This window comes from Thunnus thynnus, chromosome 6, assembly GCF_963924715.1.
Source record: "Thunnus thynnus chromosome 6, fThuThy2.1, whole genome shotgun sequence".
In the NCBI taxonomy this organism is placed as follows: domain Eukaryota; kingdom Metazoa; phylum Chordata; class Actinopteri; order Scombriformes; family Scombridae; genus Thunnus; species Thunnus thynnus.
Window position 1 is genome coordinate 21,132,191 of NC_089522.1, and position 20,407 is coordinate 21,152,597.

Genomic DNA, 20,407 nt, shown 5'->3' on the forward strand with positions numbered 1-20,407 from the left:
ATTTAGAAAGGTTAATCAACTGAAAATATTCACTAAATTCCATTTGATTCATTGCGCATCAAAGCACTAACCGTTATCTCGGCAGTGCACTGGGGACAGCGTTGTCCTCTGGATGTCTCCACAGAGTGAGATTTGCTCATGATGGACAGCAGAGTCTGCAGCAGCACATCCAGAAGGCTCTCTACCATCATCTCCACTTCCTCCTGAACAGAAGACTCCTGAGACACAGACATCAAGTAGAGGGAAGCAGAGAAACACTGAGTCAACAATTTAGATGCAAACTTGCTGCTTAACAGCAATGTTATTCTGCAAGCTACAACTGCATCGCCAAGATCCATTGTATTTAAAAAAAGAAAAAGGAATGTTTATATTGTATTTTCCTTTTGAATAGTGATTCAATTCATATGTCTATACTATGAACTGTACCATGGAGCTAGTCTTGATTATGGAAAAGATGCTTCCCAGTATCCCAGAACAGATGAGCAGCTCCCTCTGCTGGCGCAGATGCAGGTGGATGTGATGCAGAACCACCGGCAGCAGAATACTACGAGACTCTAACGGAAGGAAGAGCAAAGAGGGAAGAAGGAGAATGAGTGAGGATGAAACTGAAAACCACTGTATGCACTGCATTAGGTTTACATTTATGGATTTACATGGTACCATACAGTAGCATTATATTCAGCCATCTTCAGTCCAAAAAACACTTTGAGTCTAAAACCTTGACATTTGTCTCACCGGGGAAGAAGAAGAGGCGGCTCTCAACTGTACGAGCAATGGACTGCAGTTTGACTACATCCATAGACTGGCCAATGTCCACTGTGCTGGGCATGCTCCCAAGGGTGCCCCTAACATATTCGGCTACCTCCTGAACAGTGAACATCTGCAGCAGCTCATCAAATATATCAGGGAAACTGTTCAACAATGCTGCCTGAAGGGGAAAACAAAGAAAACAGAGAAGGTTTTTTGCTACACTTTCATGTATAAAAACATCACAAAAACACCACTTATGATAAAAATTACTCTTTTCTGTGTGACACTGACACAAAACAAAAAAGCCCCAAATTAAGTCTGCTATTAATATTCCAAAAGGGGGCATGACCAAGACACTAATGTGGGAACACAATTTATCTCTTTGCACAGCCATAATGTCAGTCTTTCCTTATTTATACTCAGATAACCAGTACAACTGCCAAATCTAAAGCACTGTCTGCATATCAGCTACTGAGGAAAATATGCTGTTTTAGCAGGCTGTTCTCTGCTGCATTGTGGAACCAACACAGGGGGGCGCTGTGACTTACTGAGATGGATGAGAGCCCTGGAGCATTACCACAGACAGGCATGCTGCTGATCGCACCCTTAAACTGTCCAAGATCAAGCCAAGGAAGGGGCAACAGTGAGGGGGCGAGGGATTGAAGCATCAATCACAGAATGAAAAGTGAAACAAGCATCAAGAATGAAACGAGAAAAAAGTTAACCAACAAAAATCAATCAATGAAACGTGAATGCAAACTAAGAGGATGAATAAATAAAGAAAATACAAGCATTTATAAACAAAGATAAATAAGACTGCCGTGCAGATGATAAAGGCTGTCAAGAGCAGGAGATGGTGAAAAAGTTTGCCATGAAGTGTGAGCTATCAGACCTGTGTGAACACAAGGTTCTCTGAGCTGCGGCTGTCCAGGCTCAGGACAAAGCGGATTGATTGGAAGAGCTCTTGGATGCTCGCTCTGAACTGCTCCTCCTCCATCCCGCAGGTGGCTCTCGAGTACAGGATACGAGACTGGACGATGAACTTGAACAGGTACTCCAGAGCCTGAGGGGGTTTGTTGGCAGCATGCAAATTGAGACATTACAGTCAACTGAAGAAGTACACGTCATATCCTACTATCAGTTCCCTATCAAAGAACAAGCACTGAGCACTGAATGGATTTGTGGTTGATCATCCAGGAAAAAAATCAATACATAAAAAAAAAAAAAAAGTTTCCAATTGTCAGGTCTCGTAACAGAGTATCTCTTCACTAAGAAAAGACCACGTGGAAATGCTGCACTCTGCACACGTCAATATCTGCAGAGATTTTTGATAACTTCCTTTCATTAGCTTTTCTCTCAGCAGGAAACTCACATCCTGAGGGCTCATATGGCGTCACATTACTCCTTATCAGCCCTTCTGTTTGACAATTTCCTTTTGCCTTACAAATGAATCCCTGCTTAAGGGGCCGGGTCAGCCTTGTTTTATTCTGCCACTCTGAAACTGAAGCACAGGAAGCGTGTGTGATACTTTACCCTCATGGCTTCCTGGATGTGGTCCTGTCTGACGACCTCAGCCGAGCGGTCCATGTACCACTTCAGACATCGAATCAGCTCTCTGCAGAGATGTTGTTTGAAATCATGTGAGTCAAAATCAAGTATAACTTTGTAGAACTCTAAATGCAGATAAATATGTCTGTTTCAAACGAGTCCAGTAAACTTTGTTGTACTTGTATGCCAAAGCTCCAGCAAAGTGGTTTTGGATGTAGGAGTCCATGACAGGTCTGAAGTGGTAGAAACGGCTGTCCCTGAGCAGGTTAATGATAAAAACCTGAACACACAAATATATACAGATATGTTAGGTATGCCCTCTTCATCTTCTTACTAGAAAAATACATCATTTAATTTCTAAGTACAGTTATGCAGCTTCAATTTTCCTACCAGTGACTGGAAAACCAGCGGTCCGTATTTATCAGTGTTGTCATCTAAAAGACAGAAGAGCGTATCCAGGACATCTCTCAAGAACTGTGAGGAAAAAAGGGAACAACACTCAGCACAACCATCACATCAAAGACATGGCTAATATGAAAATAGAAACAAAGGATAGCCCCTTCACCAAAAACATGGCAATAATTTTTTTTAATTATTATTCTGAAATGATATTGTGATATCTAAACAGTCTGGAATAAATTTTACACAGTACATGAATATCAAAAAACTCAACATGTATTCTGAACATTTTAAAGCTATAAAGGTTTATTACTGAATCTGAAAATCAATATATGAAAACAATATGATAATATGACCTATAATCAATTAAGTCACACTTCAAGTTTTATCTTCACCTAAATAACAGGAGATTTCATTGCTGCTGAAGCTAAATATCAGTCACACTACACCATACAGCTACACAGGAGCTAAATATACTTCACATCATTAGATACATAATCTATCTGATGATTGACCTTGACAATCTCCTCTCCGCTGATCTGACGCAATCGACCGAGGATGTCCAACACCCTGTCCGGATGGGCCTTCCAGTTTAGAAGAGCCAGCAGGTCCACTGAAAACAGAGTAGAATCAAATCAAATTGAGTCAAATTTAAAAGACTAGGGACTTAAAATATTATTTAAAAAAACATGTAGGGTGTTTGATTACCATTTTGTGTGAGTTTGGTGGAGCAGAGTATTGTGGAAACCCAGAAGGTCTCTTTAGGGCTTCTCTGGAAGGGCAGGTTAGCTGGCAGGTTGGGGCAGCTGTTGAAGTCCTCCTTACAGCAGGGCAGACTCAGGTACAGGCCCTGGTTACTGAAGGTGGCGTTCTCATCACACTACAGTAGACAGATACAAGTGGGACAGAAAAGATTCATTAATGTTTGGAGACTGTTTGGAGATGAGAAGACTGGCGTTCTATTCAATAACTGGTCTGATTACAACTGCAGCAGGTTGCTCTCATGATGGTGACCTGTGAGCACAGAAACATTTCTGGCAGTAGTATAAGAGCCAGCAAGACACAGGAGACTTCCTATGCTGTCGCTGACCAATAGATGAAGTGAATGTTCACTCCACTAGTGCACAATATGCATATTACTTTGAATAGCTTTCTAGGGTCACAGCATACTAATATAATGTTACAAAAGTGCTAAAACATTAGCATGTAAGACATGGATAGACTACTGTATATAGCACAGAGCTTCTCAATCCCCTATGTGGGGTAGCTTCATATGCACATTGATATACTGATAATTAATTAATTAACTTTATTAATAACCAGGCATTAAATACTGTACATTATCATCTCCATCCTTTTGGAGCCCCTTCATGCTCTTGAAAACAGAATATGAATTATGTCATACTTAAACTTCTGTGAACATTTTTTTAATTTTAGGGCCTAAATCAGGGTCACGGGCAAGAAAAGCCTGTCAACAAAAGCTCCTTTTGTGGTACTGTCATTTAGGACTACTCATCTATCACACAGTGGCGACATTTGTTGGTGACAGAGAGCAGTCAAAATGGGTGGTCCTTTTCATTACATGTTGTCATAGTCAGACTAGAGCATGAACAAAGTCTACTGCTGAAAAATAGCAATAAAGACATACAGAGACAGACAGAAGGGGACGCCCCACCAATACAGAGACACCTCACCACAACTAGACCACTTTAATATAATCAACTTTTAATTTAAAAATTAAAGACACACCAAAATGTGTCTTGTGCACATTCCTATCATCAGTTACAGATTCTGAAAATTGTAATTTCTTTATAAAACAATAACTACTGGTTACTACGATTATTACATATGCATCATTCTACAGTGTGTCTGAATTGTGTGTTAGACTTCCTCATACCTTGTACACATACAGCTCATGGCTCTCATCTGACAGAGTCGTCCCATCTTCTCTCATCAGAGGAGTGAAGGCAAAACCAAACAGTTTTTTCTCCCCTTTGTCTTTAGCTGAAAGGAAGCAGATCATAATATCATGCATCATATACCTACACTGCACAAAGCATACTTGCATAACTCGTGAGCGTGATCCAATCTGTCCTAATAAACTCATGTCTTGAGGGATGACTGCCACTGCGCTGCATTACTGACTCACTGGAGCAGTGTCTGAACTCGAAGCGTAGGTGGGAACCTCTGAAGCGATCTATGGGAATAGGCAGCTTGACCATCTCACTCCAGCGAGGGCTGTTGTTGTGGTAAAGGACAAAAGAGCGATATTCACTGGTGTTGGGCTCCCCGCTGCCCAAACTGATGCAGTCCTGAGAGGAAAAGCAACATGGGAGATTGTTTTAGTGATGTACACAGCAAGTTAATGTGTGGATGTACTGTATGGGAGGAGAGTAACACTCATCATTACTCATTGATTGATGATATGGTACATGATTAGTCATTTACATATGTGTCATACTTTGAGAGTGTCCCCGTCGGCATAGAGGACATACAGCGTGACTTCAATGTTCTTCTGGACGCTCTTGCCACCCCTCTCAAACTCTCCCCGCTCCAGGGTCAGATAGAGGTCATTGCGAGTGTCACCTAGGACAGTTACACCAAGGGAAACTTTAGTTAAGCTAGGAAGTCATGAGAAAAATCATTGCACTGCAGCACTGTCTCAAAACCCCTCTCTTGAGGTTTGACGTTACCCACAACAACAAGACAAAGACATCTGCAGACTATGATGACAAACATGTCTCCTGCCTTGTCGATGTTAATAAGTTATAATGTACATGTCAGCCTCTGCTCCACAGATGAACTGCGAGTGGTCAACATAAATTAAGCTGCCGCGCCGACACCACACAGGGCTGCTAAGATGTGCACCACACGTCATTGTTCTTGTCAATGAGAAATGACCCCGCTGAGTTGTAATACACTGTAGCTCATGACTGCCTCAGCACCTTCTTGTGAGGTCAGTGTTTAATGGAATAAATATCAGTGGCAACAGTAGAGGAAGATATTGCAGTTATTTATAAAATCAGATTATAGTTATTTATATCCAAGTCATTTCCTTGGGGACAGATGAGTCACAAGGAGTGTTATTGGGAGGTATTTCAGGCTAACAGGAGAGGAGAGGAGAGGAGAGGAGAGGAGAGGAGAGGAGAGGAGAGAATACATTCTCAGTAGACACAAAGCAGAGCAATGTTAGCTGATGAAATATACCGAAATAAACACACCTCTCTTTTTCCTCTCTTTTTGAGTTATCTTTGAAGACCTCTCTGCTCTTTATGATTTGTGCAGCACCTGACCTAAATGCCGATCTCAGGCAAATGTGATGTGAAACCAACTTATATGGCCAACTCTACTCTCTCCTACATCCTTCTAAAGCTGTTTTTTTCTATTTCTACATCCTTCTTTCCCTATCCTTCCCCTCTGTTATCTTCATCCTCCTGATCTGTGACCTTCCCCTCTTTTCATCCTTCCAAGCCAGCTGGCCTCTGGTCTCCACCTCCTCACTGAACCTCTCTGTACCCATTACCGCCTACTGCTCTTTGCCTCCTTACCTGGCAGGATTACATCTGGGAAACCCAGTTTGCGTGTGAGTGCCAGGGCCCTGTTGAACACAGCCTGGTTCTCCCGTCTGATCTGCTCCAGCTCACCCCTCAGCAGCTGCAGAGAAATGATGAGGCCTGGAAGCGGGGGGTAATGGGGAGGATGGGCATATCAGTGTGTGTGTTTAAATGGGGGGAAAGGGCAAATGAAGAGGTGTGGGGTTGTGGGAGGAAAGTGGAATTTAAAGAAGGAAAGCAAAGGGACAAAGAAGAGGGGAGATAGGAGAAGGGAGGGACAGAGGGGTATTTAAGGGACATTAGTCAGAATGTGGGGGAGGAGAAGACAGTCAGGAGAGTGGATGGAGAGACGTCATCAGAGCCAGGGAGACGATAGGGAGGGAGGAGAAATGGAGTTGAGGAATAAAGCAAGGAAAAATATGGGTAGTGCACAAATACAGTGACAGATTTTTGTGAGGCATGAGTCATATATTAAACTGTGAGATGCTCATAAAAAGAGAGCTAATGGTGAATTAGAAGAGTTCAAGCTTACAGCCAGGTCATTTTCAAAATTACACACAGCAAGAAATATGTTTGTTTAATACCTTAAAACATCAATTGACCTGCATCCTCCTGTCATTAGAGCTAACCACAGATCATTATTAGCATATTATCATGGTCACAGTTAGGGGTGGGTGACAAACAATCCTCTGTAATGTAAAGTTATTTTGACTGATTATTGATATACACATCAGGGTATAGAACTTTAATTGTAAAATAATTAGATGAAAATGTCTGTTTTTGGCTAATCCAACAAATTAACATTTTAAGAAATATGCTAATTCGCTCTTAGAGCTGATTAGTCGATTAATCAATTAGTCAATCAATAGAAAAACAATTTGATTGATTTGTTTTAATTGACTGGTTTTCATTGTCTTCTATAAAAGTAAATTGAATATCTTTGTGTTTTTGACTGTTTGTTGGACAAAATTAGGAAGTTGAAGCAGTCACATGAGCCTCTGGGAACTTTTTCACTATTTTCTGACATTTCACGGCCCAAATGAGAATATTGACACCACTCTCATATTTGTCCTTTAAATATAAACAGCCATCAGTTGGTCAGTTTAGCATAGGACTACAGTAATTCTGTTTCAACCACAACCTGGTTTAAACTTTTTTTTTTAGATTAAACAAACAAGCCATAATGTGGTAATAAGTGAGCTTTAGAGGTGCTGGTGGGTGGATTCTGGACCAGCTGGCTGTTTCCCACTGTTTCAACTCTTTGTGCTAAGCTAACCAGCTGCTGGCTGATGCTGCTCCATATTTATCACACAGACATGAGAGTGTTATAAGTCTTCTCATCTAACTCTTACTGTAAAGTGTATTTCCCAAAAGGTTGTATTATTCCTTTAAATATTGAAAAAACATGGTACTTCATCACACTGATGCAAAATTCCTGTACATCCAGGCCTGTTCACACATGTACAACATTGCCAGCAATAACTTGATATAAGCAGAGATAAGAAAGGGATAATTATTGTGGTATAAACAGTATATTCAGATCTATCATTGTATATATTGTCATATCAACACAACTCTAGTTACAGAGATAAATATGACAAAGACCATCTAATTTCACCTTCTGGAGATTTTAAAAGGTCAGTTCACACATAGTACAAACAAATATATTTTCTCACTTATCATTAGGGGCATGTTTTTCCAGAAACAATGTCCTGGTTTCTATAATCCATACACCTCCCTGTGTACAGTATTCTTTGAAGACTACCGTCTACCAAGGGAATAATTCCTATAAAACTGTTGACAGCATGTTCTTCAGAGTAACCAAGACTCTAAAAAGAGATGTTGCTGTTGAATTTTTAAGTGTAATTTTTCGATGCTTTAAGCACCACAAACAAAGTTCCATTCATCTCTATAGTTTTGGGTTGGAGGCAGAAATCTACGAAGCAGATATCTCAAAATCTGGGCAATGTACAACAAAACTATCTGTTTGATTAGATACCAAAATGTGATGATGGCATATACTACTTTATCAGCACAATCCATCAGTATCTATGTGACGTGTTGGCAGTGTCCTTGAAGAACACCTAAACACCACTACCTGCTTACTTACTATGAGTCACTCTGGATAAACACATCAGCAAAAATACATTTTATTTCTCTACAAATTCTCACTAAAAGAAAAAAAAGCAAAACCAATTCTGGGGAGCACTAACAGGTAACAGATCTGTAGAGGTTATATATTTACCATAGTTGGTGCTGGGAGCTGAGTACTTGGTGTTGGACTTGCGGATGATGTTCTCATGGATCTGGTACCACTCGTTCTCATTGTTACATCTGGAGAGAAAAACAGGCGGGTAGGACTGTTAACAGCGCACCCATTAGTGGGCCCAGATGGAGGGGTAAGGATTGTGTGCGTGGGGACTATATGAACAGCATGTGTCCCAGAGCTGATTTCCTCCTGGAGAAAAGGTAGCAGCAGGGGGAGGTGCTATCAAGCAGCACATTAGCCCAAATGCACAGCACACTAAGCAAACCTGACAGCCAGCTCTCTACCAGCCTTTTTCATTACTGTGGGCCCGTAGGCCCCTGGGAAAGGCATGGGGAAATGCACAGACTGGAGCGTTATAGGAGCCGACAGTTTGGAGGCAGCTCAGCACTGAATCACTGCTTGCTTTTTAAAGGGAAGAGCTCTTCGCCTCAGCGGAGAAATCCAATAAAAACGACAGCTTTCTATTCTAGAAATCTTTATTTCCCACAAGCTGTATAGTTATCCTGAAAATACTACACAAGAAAAATGTCACACAACAGGATGGTAAAGTTTATGAATGACCTCTGACCCCGAGGGAACGCAGAGAAGGACAGTGCAGACACAAGGTGACACTCTCGCTGTTGACTGACAGTAAAAAATGCTAAGCTTGGTGTTATTTTTCCTTGTCCTCTAACTTTGCTCAATTATCTATGTGTCATCTCTCCCTCTCGGCTTCTTTCCCTCTCCTACTCTGTGTCTCCTTCCTTCACTGGGTTGGCCAGTGTACAGGAGTGGCTCTCTGTGGCAAAGTCTAACAGAACCAGGCAGATTCACAACACACCAAGTGCCCTATCTCAGGCCCGGGGTGAGCAGCTATTGATTTTCCCGAGGACACTTCATTATCATTCTGGTCCAAACACACCAGGCATCAACACTGAAGCACTAAGTTGTCATGCACGACATTTGCAGAACATACGCACATTCCTGCCTCACTGCATAAACTCTTTAGCTCTATTTCCAAAAGCACAGACACCATGCAACTACGAAGCAATTACACTGACAGGTACAAAGAGAACTCAGAACAAATTTTGTCATAATGATCTGTTTCACGCTTTTAAATTGCCAGAGGAATTCTTTTTCACTGATACAATACTCACGTATAAACTTTGAGCACAAAATCCTTCTCCTCTTTGAGGTCTGTGATGGTGTGGAAAACGTCACTCATAGCAAGAACAGCGCAGCCATAAGGTCGTCTGTACTGCACATGAGGAGGGCCTTTCTTTGAGTCGTTGAGCAGCATACGACCTGGACACAAAAACAGGAAGGACACGCTAAGAAAACACACTAATAGATAAAAAATCTCTGTCATAACCATGAAGAAAATATTGATTTCACACACTGTACTTTATTTACCTGTTCTTATGACATGGGCAACAATGTATAAGTCTCTCTTCAAGTCTTTACTGCTCAGGTCCTGAAGAGAAATGGGAGATAAAATGTCAGCACCGTCCTATAAATGTAGTTGAAATACAGAATATTTATATTCACGACTAGAAGGGAGCAGATGTTACCGTGAAGAGAGCACACAGACGATCAACTTTCTCTGGATTCTTTGGTCCTCCATTTTTGTTCAGTTTCACCATGAACTTCTCACTGCAAAGGAAGCAAGTTCACAGTTTCAGAGTGACTGTCAACCACAGAATGCCTCAGTCAACCTGCTGGACAGAAATAGTGTGTCTGCGTGTGTGTGTGTCTGCTCTTGCATGGATACAGTATGCATCATAGGACCACTTGGGACTGTTATGTGTGCACTGAGATTCCTCCGTGTACCTGATCTGTTTGGCTTCACGAGTGTCGTACAGAGAGAAGAAGACGTCTGCATCCTCGCTGATGCTGTTGTAAGTGAAGCTCTTCAAATTGATGAAGAGGTGGTGCGACACGGGGACACGGCAACCGTCGCCATGGCGCTGTCTCATGCTGTCACCCTGGGAACCAAGGAAGAAAGTGACCGCTAACAAGACGGCAGTCAAGGCCAAGTACAGTACCTGCCATCCTGTATATAGATAAGCTTATTTAACAGATCAGTGGGGGTATGGTAAAGGGTGAATAATTAATTGATTTATGCTATATAGTAGGCATACATGTGGTCTAAATAAAGAAATGATGGATGAATGAATAATGCAAAAAAAACTAATGTACTTACAAGATGTATGACAGCTATGACTATTTTGAACAGAACTTTCAGTGATCATGTCCATCTCATAGTATGCTTACTGGCTTTCTTGCCAGGAGTTTAATCAGAAGACTGATACCACTCTCATGTCTGTCTGTTTGATATGAAGATGTAGTAGCCATTCAGTTTAGCTTAGCTTAGCAAAAAGACTGGAAGCAGGGGGAAACAGCTAGCCTGGCTCTGTCTGATTGTGACAAAAATCCACCTACCAGCACCTCAAAAGCTCACTAATTAATGTTCTTGTTTGTTTAATCCATACAAAAACAGAAGTGTAAAAATGAAAGTTTGTGGTTTTAAGAACTATGTCATGACTGGGAGCAGTGACTACCTGTCAGTGTTGTCTTTACCTGTAGACAGAGCCAGGCTAGTGGTTTCCCCATGTTCCCAGCCTTTATGCTAAGCTTAGCTAACCAGCTGCTTCAAAGCTTCATATTTAGCAAACAGACATGAAAGTGTCATCTATCTCATCATCTAACTCTCGGCCAACAAAGCGATTCAGTGTATTTCCAAAAATTGGTTGTTATTCTTTTAAGAGGGTGTTAAGATGCTGCTTGTTCAGGCCTTCTCTCAGTAAATATCAGCTCAGTTTAGGCTTTATGGGGGATATACTAGGACCTAGATGCTAAACTGTGCCAACAATTACAATTTGAGTCAAAATGCAACATGTCTTTAAAGTGGTGTTTCCATACAAATTGAATTCAGTGGACACTTCTATCCAAAGCGCCATACGGTACCATTTGTGCATACATCTTTGGGCATATGTGGTCCCAGTGGGAATCAACCCTCACACCCTGGCAGAACTGGTGTGAGGGTCTGGAGTGGTGTGGTGATGGAGCATGGTAGTGACACCTCGTTATTTAAATTTTGTATCATCCTGCATGCTCTTATCCTCTGTACAACTAGAGGAATTCCTAGAACAGCAGAATTACAAGCAACCAATAGTAAGAACTCTAAAGAGCACAGCTATAGTGCTTCAACATTTGATCCAGAGAAAAGAAATAAAAAATGAGAGTTGAAGAGATGAGCATGGTACAGATTTCTGATGATTTCTTATACAAACAGCTTTAAAAGAGTGTACCTGGTTTGTGCTTTGTTGACCACAGTGTCTGCTGGATACATGCTAAAAAAGAGCAAAGTTCAAAAGGAACATGTCAGATCAGATCAGTCCATTCTTTACTCTTCCCACACAGCATTGAACTTATTTACCTTATAGCAGCTTCAGACACACACTACCTGAGCGACGCCTCGGTCGATGCTTCAAATCTGACAAAATTTCACCTACGTACGTGGCTATACTACTGTTCCTGCAGCGCTAAAAGAAGCCCACATGAGGCAAAACGTGAGCATGTGGGAGAGGACAAAGCCAGTATCGCCCACACACCTCTCTGCTCAGCAGCCTAAAAGAACTCCTCTACTCCCCTTCCTGAAGGGGTGCCAAGGCCTTGTGCCCTGCCAAAAACAAGCTCACTTTCATCGACAGAGTCAGGAGATTCTTTGGCAAGGGAGAGCTACGCTGTTGTTTCTGGACAGGGCATTTACTGCACAAACATTCTGCGTGCAAATCCGAGAAACATGGCAATGGGATAATGGGAGACTGCGGGGTAGTTGGAGAGTGTTTTGATCAGCATATGGAGCTTCAAGTACTGACCAGACAGGATCCCCCTCCTAGATAATGGTCTCCAGCAGTATTAGATTAGATTTTATAACATCTGTGCTGTGATCGCATATTTCTAAAATTGGATCTGCTTCAGTAAGTTTCTTCTCTCTTCAGTGTGTATAGATTTGGAAGTCCCACATCACTACAGCCAAAATACATTTGAGACATTATATATTTATGGACATATGTCTCTAGTCTGGTTGCTGGTTTTAAGAAGTCAAGACAACAATTTGTATATTTTTTTTTTAAATAACGATAAAAAATTCATTCATATTCCATAGCCTCACCTGGGCCTGTCAGTTTGCATTATGTCTGCATTGCTAGCTAGCAATCACGCTTGTGAGAGTCACGTGCATGTAAGGAAAGGGACACACTCAATATGGCGGCAAGATAAGCATTAAGAACAGGTCACATGAGGCTGCACCAACAGCTGAATCGTGCTTTCTCTTGTGAGTCACCTTCTTATGGATGATTTGATAATCGGTACATTCACACATCCCTACACATTCAACAACACATTCTTATATGTAAAACCAGGCTGTGCAATGAAAATAAAGGCACACAGCGAGTAAAAAAAAAAAAAAAAAAAGCTCACAGTGTGTAAAGATGGCAGCTTTGAGTCATTGCTACAGACATAGCATATGCATGCTGCAGGGATATATTTAATTGCATTTTTATAATTTAAAGAACACAAATCCATTTTATTAATTCATTGCATTTAATAATTCAAGGGATGGATTTGTACATCATGCACTGGTTCAAGAATAATCCCACCCAACATACCAGTTTGTATAGCTCTGATACGCTGATCTGATCTGGATCCACCATTTCAAACTCTTTTCTGGGAACAAGGTCTATGCCAAGGTGCCTGGTGAAAGAGGGATTAGTGGGTGTATTAAGAAGAAAGAATTCAGAGCCTTTTAAAAACACTGTTCTGAGTCAAACAATGTCACATTATAACCGTTAATGAAAGTGAAATAAATGTTGAGCTCTACGCAGGAAATTCTGGTGTTCCTTTTCACTTGGAATAATTTTCATCAAGCTCAGATGAAAAGAAATGTCCAAACGTGTCTCCTTCAACTTTGATATTTCTGAATCATATTTTCAAACCTAACTTTATGAACATGCTCTAATACATTTCCTCTAGCACTGTACTTAGTATTTCTGAGTATTTCTATTACAGTACTTGCTACTTTACACTTCTGCTCCAATACATTTCAGAGGAAAATGTTGACCTGTTTACATTTATCTGACATTTTACTTACTTACTTAAATTAAGATTTTACATACAAAACACACTTTGATAAACATTATGAATTGTTATATATTTAACTACCCAACTTAAAGTTGTTAAATGTGGCTCAGAAGTGCTGCTTACACATTAATGTATCATTTTAAATATCACTGATGTAATGCATATAATACAACATTCTGAACAATTAGTAGTATTTTAATTATTGATTAATCTATCAATTATTTTCTTGATTGATTGATTAGTTGCTTAGTCTATAAAATGTCAGAAAATGGTGAAAAATGTTGATCATCGTTTCCCAAAGCCCAAGGTGACATCCTCAAATGTCGTCTTTTGTCCCGACTAACAGTCCACAACCAAAAGATATTCAATTTACTGTCATAGAGGACCAAAGAAATCAGATAATACTCCCATTTGAGTGGCTAAAATCTGAGAATTTTGACCTTTCTTTCTTAAAAAATGACTCCAAACGACTAATTGATTATCAAAACAGTTAATGATTAAAAATTAATTTAATAGTTGACAACTAATCAATTAATCGACTAATTGTTGCAGCCCTAAAATATATCATATATCAAGTACAACATTTTCCTCTGTAATGTAATGGAGTAAAAACATAATGTAACAAAAATGTAAATACACAAGAAAAGTTCTTATACTTGACCATTTGAACTCCTGTTCATATAAACTATTCTGTATCAGTTTGCTTCAAGTTACTTCAAGTTACAGTTTGATATGTCACTGATACTTAATAAAATATTCAAACTGAAGACTCTATTTTTAATGGCTGTCCCATCACACCCAGAGGCCAATTTTAGATGTCTTATGTATCATTTGAAAATCACTGGTATCTTGCAGTGGAATGAGGATCTACAGGTTAAAGAGTACTTGGCCACTCAATAAGATTTTGTCATAAAGAGACCCACCAAAGAGTCTGTGGGAATAAAGAGGTTACTGTAAGTACAGTCCTGGAGTAAATGTACTTTGTTGCCTCTGGTTCATGCTGTGTTATATCATAACTTAAACAAAATGTGTGGCCTCAAATCATGAAGCACTATCAGTGCTGCTGTGATCTTTTGACCATGAAATTAGATCACTACAGCTCTCAGGTCAGTGTGCACTACAGAGTACTGACCTCAACACGCATGGTGAACAAAATACAGCATGTCTCAGGCTCCACTTCTGAATGTATATTTACATTAATATATAGTGTTCAAGCATGACACACACACTAATGTTCACCAGTCCAGTGATGTAGTTCAAAGTGAATATGTGTGTACTTTCATGTGCAATGAATCCTATATTAAACTGACAGATGGGACCTCCAAATAAAGCTCTTCCTTAGCCGAGCTGGAGCGCTCACATCTTTATCTCTGTTATGGATGCCTGTCACTGCTCAGTTGGATGGAGTTTGAAACTGGCAACAGAAAGAATATGGCTTTACAGTTCCTCCAGGGGGATGCGCATTGACTTTAAGCCGCTTGAGATTCACTCATCTGCTAAATGACCATAAAATTACATCATAGAGGATGCTATTACGCACCCACTCACACAGTGTTGTAGATGATCTCTCCAGTGCCAAAGAAATACTGTATTCTTTGTCGGCCAACAGTTAAAAACAAATGAATGTGGTAGAGCAGCAAATCTTCAATCCACCACTCAGTGTAATGCACTCAGTGTAAGAGTAACTCACTCATTGCCCCAGTCAAGCCGTACGGTGATGTGTCGCTTGATCTCACGAGTCTGGTCCTGGGCGAGGTGGCCCTGGATCAGCTGCCGACGCAAGTCGATGAGTTCATTCATCACATGACGGAGCTTATGGAACAGATCCACCTTGTGTTTCTGTTAAAACAGCCAAAAAAGACTCAGTTAGGATATGTGACCTCCTTCCACTGCGGCATTCATGTAAAGACTCAATGAAACTCCTCCTAGAATTTACTTCATATTATCTGTGATATTAATATACAAAGCTGGACACTGGGAGTCTACATCCAGGTGGTTCTGTAATATCAGAATCTATTTTGAATCTAATCACCTTTGCCAGCATGTACAGGTCTCAGAACAATATGTGTTGCTACTGAGCCCAAAATATTTCCTGTGTCTGCAAGTCTGCTTTGACCTCCTCACGGTACAGAATTTCATCACCATTTCTCGTAGACCAAGGACAGCACTTTTAATTCAGGCATTCTCTGTTCTCCCTAATGGTATGACAAGCCCACATTACCACTCAGGTTTGTTTACATAAATGCAAAGATTAAGCGCCGCCACAATGCGCATGTAAATTTAATGAGGATAAACACTGCGTGTTCTCAAAGGCTGGTAGCTGCTGAAAAACAGATTTTTGTCAGGGTTGATGAGCCCTTTCGGACGTCTATTCTGCAGGGCTAATTACGTACATTATAACAGATACACAGTTATGCTTAGGTCATTGCTCCCTGAAGTAATACAATGAACTCTAATTGGCAACAATAAGGTAAATGTATCAACATCTAGCCAATGATACATCCTATTATTATGGATGCAACTGTGGCAACATGGCCCATATCACACAGGGGGTGAGCACCAAAACGAGCACTGTTAAATCAGCGCTTCACATTAGTCGAGCTTCAGAGGAAGTTACATCACCACACCAATGCCTCGGGCTCCTTAGTTGCTCAGAGCATGAGCAGTCCTCAGTGCGAGGTTATGTAAAAACTCACTGCCAGCTCCGCAACGTATCCACTCAGCTCAAAGCCTACCAACCACTTCTGCCTGCCCCCTCGACACTTAGCAGGATTAAGGATGCTTTAGGTTTCCAGTAATCACTTCTGCCCGGCAAGTAAAGGCTGACTGAAGGTGGTGAGCAGTGCTGGATCTTAAGATGATGCAGAAACTAAGAGGGGCAGGCCAGGATCAATCAATGGCTGAATGACACAGCATGAAATTGGGTACGACAGGTCTGTAGGCCATTATCTGTGTCCAACTACCATTTCTGTTCCTATATAGATAGTATATGAAAATGTAGGGTGACAATCTGAACGACATACTATGGGGAAATATTTAAAGGAGCTGTCAGTGTATGTTTAGGCTATATCTCAGGATATTCGCTACTCTTACTGGCAGACCTGGTTATACCAGGTGTTAAATTAGTTGAACGGGTGGAAAAAACTTACCACACTGGAAAAATCTTATTCCATCAAACCCCTTAGGAGGATTCAAAAGAAACAACAAAGGATGCAGTTTCTTCTTGCAAGAGCTGTTTTTCTTCCACCTCCCTTGGAAATCTTGCTCATGTTAGATCTAGTCTCACATTTATTGCTCAGTGTTTTGTTTTGATATGAGTGAGATGCACTGTCACATGGTGCTACTGACCACATAGAGCTGCTTCCATAAGACACCCCATTCCTGCAGCGTGGAGGTGGTCTCTGTGATAATAGGGTCCTCGAGGGGCACCACCGTCTCGCACAGCCTGCAGCCAAAAAACATGAATATGAGCGTGCACAGAGACACATATACACAAATAAACACAAACAAAACCACATACATGAACGTCACTGCTTCAAGACAGCTTTTTAGGGATGAAACAGCTATGAGATGTCAAAGAGGTAATATCAGGAGGAGTAATGAGATTTTCTTAAGCTGCAATTAGTAACCAGGGTGGAGCCTTCCAGTAAAACCACAACAAACATTCTTCCTGTGTAACCACAGTCAAAAGGAAACATTAAACCAAAGGTTAGATCTCTTGTGACACTTGGCAATTTGTTTGCTAAGCTCTGGCCTATGCTGTAAAGAATTAACTCTGATACTGTATCATTGTTTTTGCAACAAAGGAAGCGTTTCCGCTCATGAGTCAGGGTGATTGTCTGTGGCGGCGATGCTTTGGGAGACCTACGGAGATGCAGTAGGTGTGTCACCTCATTAACTCCATGAGACAGCAAAGCAGATTTCCCAAAGTGCAACTCCTGGAGCGAGAAGTATAATAAATGTCAATTTCCAAGACTGCACTTTTAATTGTTTGAGTGCAAACGAGAGTCCTCCTGCTATGTGGTAGCTCAACTGGAGGACTGGAGGGTGGTGATATAACAGCCAACTCCCAGTCCACACTGAGCCGCAGACCCCAGCCTGCAGATTTAACATCCATGAGTTCAGGCTGATAAAGAGCTCTGCTGCCTGTCTTTGTCTTCGCCTTTATTTTGGCCGTCTATTGTGATGGGAACTGTAGATGACCGCTGCATGTACGTGTGTGTACGTGTGTGTGTGTGTGTGTGTGTGTGCATCTCAGCAGCCGTCTGGTGGTAATTCTCTTGAAGATTGGATGCTCACAAATCAGTGGTAGGTGAAACTAAATGACAAAGGAGGGAGGGATACACATGCTCTGACATTGATCAGTTGATAGAGCTGTATTACGACCCCCTGTGTAATGAGCGAAAGAGAGCTGCTTAAACTCCATAAGAGCCAGTAGTTCTGACCAGTATAGAACAAACAGAATTGTCTTTTACTGTCACAGCTCATACCGTCCTCCAACATCTCTCAATAAAGTTCTGGTGTGATGGATCTGTAGCAGCCAACAGAGAAGCCATGGGTCTTCAGTATTGTGAAATGCACTCCCCTCCTAAATAAAATGCTATGTGCTGCAATAAATTTAAGAGGCTGTTTTTACTATATGTGTCTGCTTAATAATAGACACATTTAAAGTCAATGACACAGATTATGTAATGATTTGTATTTATGCACAAGGGGTTCCCTAACTCTCATCTTACTGTGGGTGTTGTGTGAGTGATATGGATAAAATCTTCTATCACAGTATATGTAATTTCATATTGTGATATTGATGTATATCATGATGTAGTTTTCGGGAATTTGGATGAGGAAGTATTTATAGAAATATTTGAATACCTCATCACCAATCATTTTAATGTAAAAATCCTGTAACGAAACAGTGTGTAACACTGCCCAGAGTGGCCCAAAACATCCAAAACATATTAAAGGAGTTGCTATATTGTCATATTGTTCAACCCATGCTAGTCGACAAACACTGTCTCAACTCTGATTTTGCATGTTTTTATATTCACACTAAGTCACTGAGACATGCTTTGTTCTCTCATAGCTTTGTATTGTATTTTAAAGGATTTGGCTGGTGATCTTCTATATTTTTCTTACTGTCAACAAATCTCATGTGCGGAGCCAAACCAACAATGAACTCATCCTACTTACAAGTATAGTGTGTGTATCCCTAACCTGATATATCATATTCCTCTGTACCCTAGACCTCTGTTGTTGTCCAAAAGCTGATGTTATTAAAAACATGTCAATGAGCCACACTGTTGCACTGGATGACATCGCCACAAAGAGTTTGGGCACATTAGTTTGTTTGAAAGCAGCTCTAAAGACTAACGACAGCAACCACGTTTTCAGTGATTGCACTGAAGTTATTTGAGAAATTTACTATGTATGATGCAGTACAAAGTCAAGAGGTTGTGATAAGTAGCACAACAAGCTAGTGAAGCTCTGTAAATTGAACCGTGTTCCTGCACATGCACAGTGACGTCCTCCTTACGCAGAACTACTCTCAGGAGACTGAAAACATGATTGCTGTTATTAGTCACAGGAGCCATTTCTAAACAAACGAACATTACCATACTCTTCACGGTGAAGTAAAATGTCACCCAGTGCAGCGGTGTGGCTCACTGATGTGTTTTTACTAGTTTCTGGACAACAACGGAGGTCTACAGCACAGAGGAATAAGATATATCAGACTTTGGATACTCATACAATACTTGTAAGTAGGATCAGGTCATTGTTGGTTTGGCTCTGCACAAATAAAGAAAATGGCCAGCTATATCTTTTAAAGCTGTCCTGACATGGTAGGTTCTTTATGTAAAAATAATTGTAGATTTGAAAAATAACATGTATAAGTTCTATTAGCTCCACTGACCAGTAAGTATAAGTCACTGAAGCTGAACACAGATCCCCAACATCACCAAATACATGTGCAGCGAAGGTTAGTATGAATGTTGTTCTAAGTCTCCAAATATTTCTGGACCCTCTGCGGTACATTTGTGAAGCCTCGCTGTTATTATGATGCTGCACATGCTCAAATAAAAAAAACTTTGTCATGCAACTTACCCTCTGTTGGTCACTGTAGATTTCTTCAAGTGGACATAGCTGACTGGGAAAATACCCTGCGGACAGAGGAAGAAGAAGAGATGTTACAGAGAGTGACAGGATTACATTCTTAATTCTCCTGCGTCACATAACCAAAATGTACAGTACTGTGTTATGTTTGTGTTTGTAGTCAGAATCACCTAAACCCAAGTGCTACAATCTTTAAAAAAAAAGAAATCTTACAATTCTGCTGGCAACAACATGCAGTAGATGCTGAAGGAAATGCAAGATTGCACTTCCTTTATGCATATTTTGACAATTTCTGCTTTGCTGTGTGCTAACATTTTCTGCCACACAAAGAAGAAGATGATGTGAGGCACCTACTGTTTGCACACACAGAGACGAGAGGCAGAGCAACGTGCAGGAGCCCTATTGTGTCTTGGCTTAGCAGGGGAAGGGCATGAGAGACCGAGTGGTGCCAACTGCCACCCTTGCAGTTCATCTTTCTAATCTGCCAGATGTGAAGAATTGGCCACAGTGAGCACTAATTCTCTCAGCATAGAGAGTATGGGGGCGAATGAATGTGGGCAGCAGAGTACATAACAAAATGGAGGGGTGTTAGTAAGAACTGTAAATAGCTGATGAGAGTAGAGAAGGACAGCATGTAGCCACTAACACCTAC

The 20,407-nt window shown here is 40.9% G+C and overlaps 1 protein-coding gene across 1 annotated transcript in view; it reads right to left on the reverse strand.

The window, feature by feature from the left end:
- The window catches only part of LOC137184653 (dedicator of cytokinesis protein 3-like), a 49,940-nt gene that overhangs the window by 17,090 nt on the left and 12,443 nt on the right, over nucleotides 1–20,407 (reverse strand). Inside the window, exons 4-27 of the mRNA XM_067592522.1 lie at nucleotides 19,747–19,802; nucleotides 16,993–17,089; nucleotides 15,335–15,483; nucleotides 13,173–13,257; nucleotides 11,811–11,852; nucleotides 10,330–10,484; nucleotides 10,071–10,152; nucleotides 9,913–9,973; nucleotides 9,657–9,804; nucleotides 8,497–8,585; nucleotides 6,246–6,371; nucleotides 5,159–5,283; nucleotides 4,847–5,009; nucleotides 4,595–4,701; nucleotides 3,406–3,577; nucleotides 3,213–3,310; nucleotides 2,689–2,772; nucleotides 2,478–2,578; nucleotides 2,284–2,365; nucleotides 1,643–1,813; nucleotides 1,299–1,361; nucleotides 736–928; nucleotides 427–554; nucleotides 72–218 (exon numbers count right to left, since the gene is read on the reverse strand). Of these exons, the coding sequence (XP_067448623.1) occupies nucleotides 72–218; nucleotides 427–554; nucleotides 736–928; nucleotides 1,299–1,361; nucleotides 1,643–1,813; nucleotides 2,284–2,365; nucleotides 2,478–2,578; nucleotides 2,689–2,772; nucleotides 3,213–3,310; nucleotides 3,406–3,577; nucleotides 4,595–4,701; nucleotides 4,847–5,009; nucleotides 5,159–5,283; nucleotides 6,246–6,371; nucleotides 8,497–8,585; nucleotides 9,657–9,804; nucleotides 9,913–9,973; nucleotides 10,071–10,152; nucleotides 10,330–10,484; nucleotides 11,811–11,852; nucleotides 13,173–13,257; nucleotides 15,335–15,483; nucleotides 16,993–17,089; nucleotides 19,747–19,802 (2,724 nt within the window). The remainder of the gene's footprint in view (nucleotides 1–71; nucleotides 219–426; nucleotides 555–735; nucleotides 929–1,298; nucleotides 1,362–1,642; nucleotides 1,814–2,283; nucleotides 2,366–2,477; nucleotides 2,579–2,688; nucleotides 2,773–3,212; nucleotides 3,311–3,405; nucleotides 3,578–4,594; nucleotides 4,702–4,846; nucleotides 5,010–5,158; nucleotides 5,284–6,245; nucleotides 6,372–8,496; nucleotides 8,586–9,656; nucleotides 9,805–9,912; nucleotides 9,974–10,070; nucleotides 10,153–10,329; nucleotides 10,485–11,810; nucleotides 11,853–13,172; nucleotides 13,258–15,334; nucleotides 15,484–16,992; nucleotides 17,090–19,746; nucleotides 19,803–20,407) is intronic.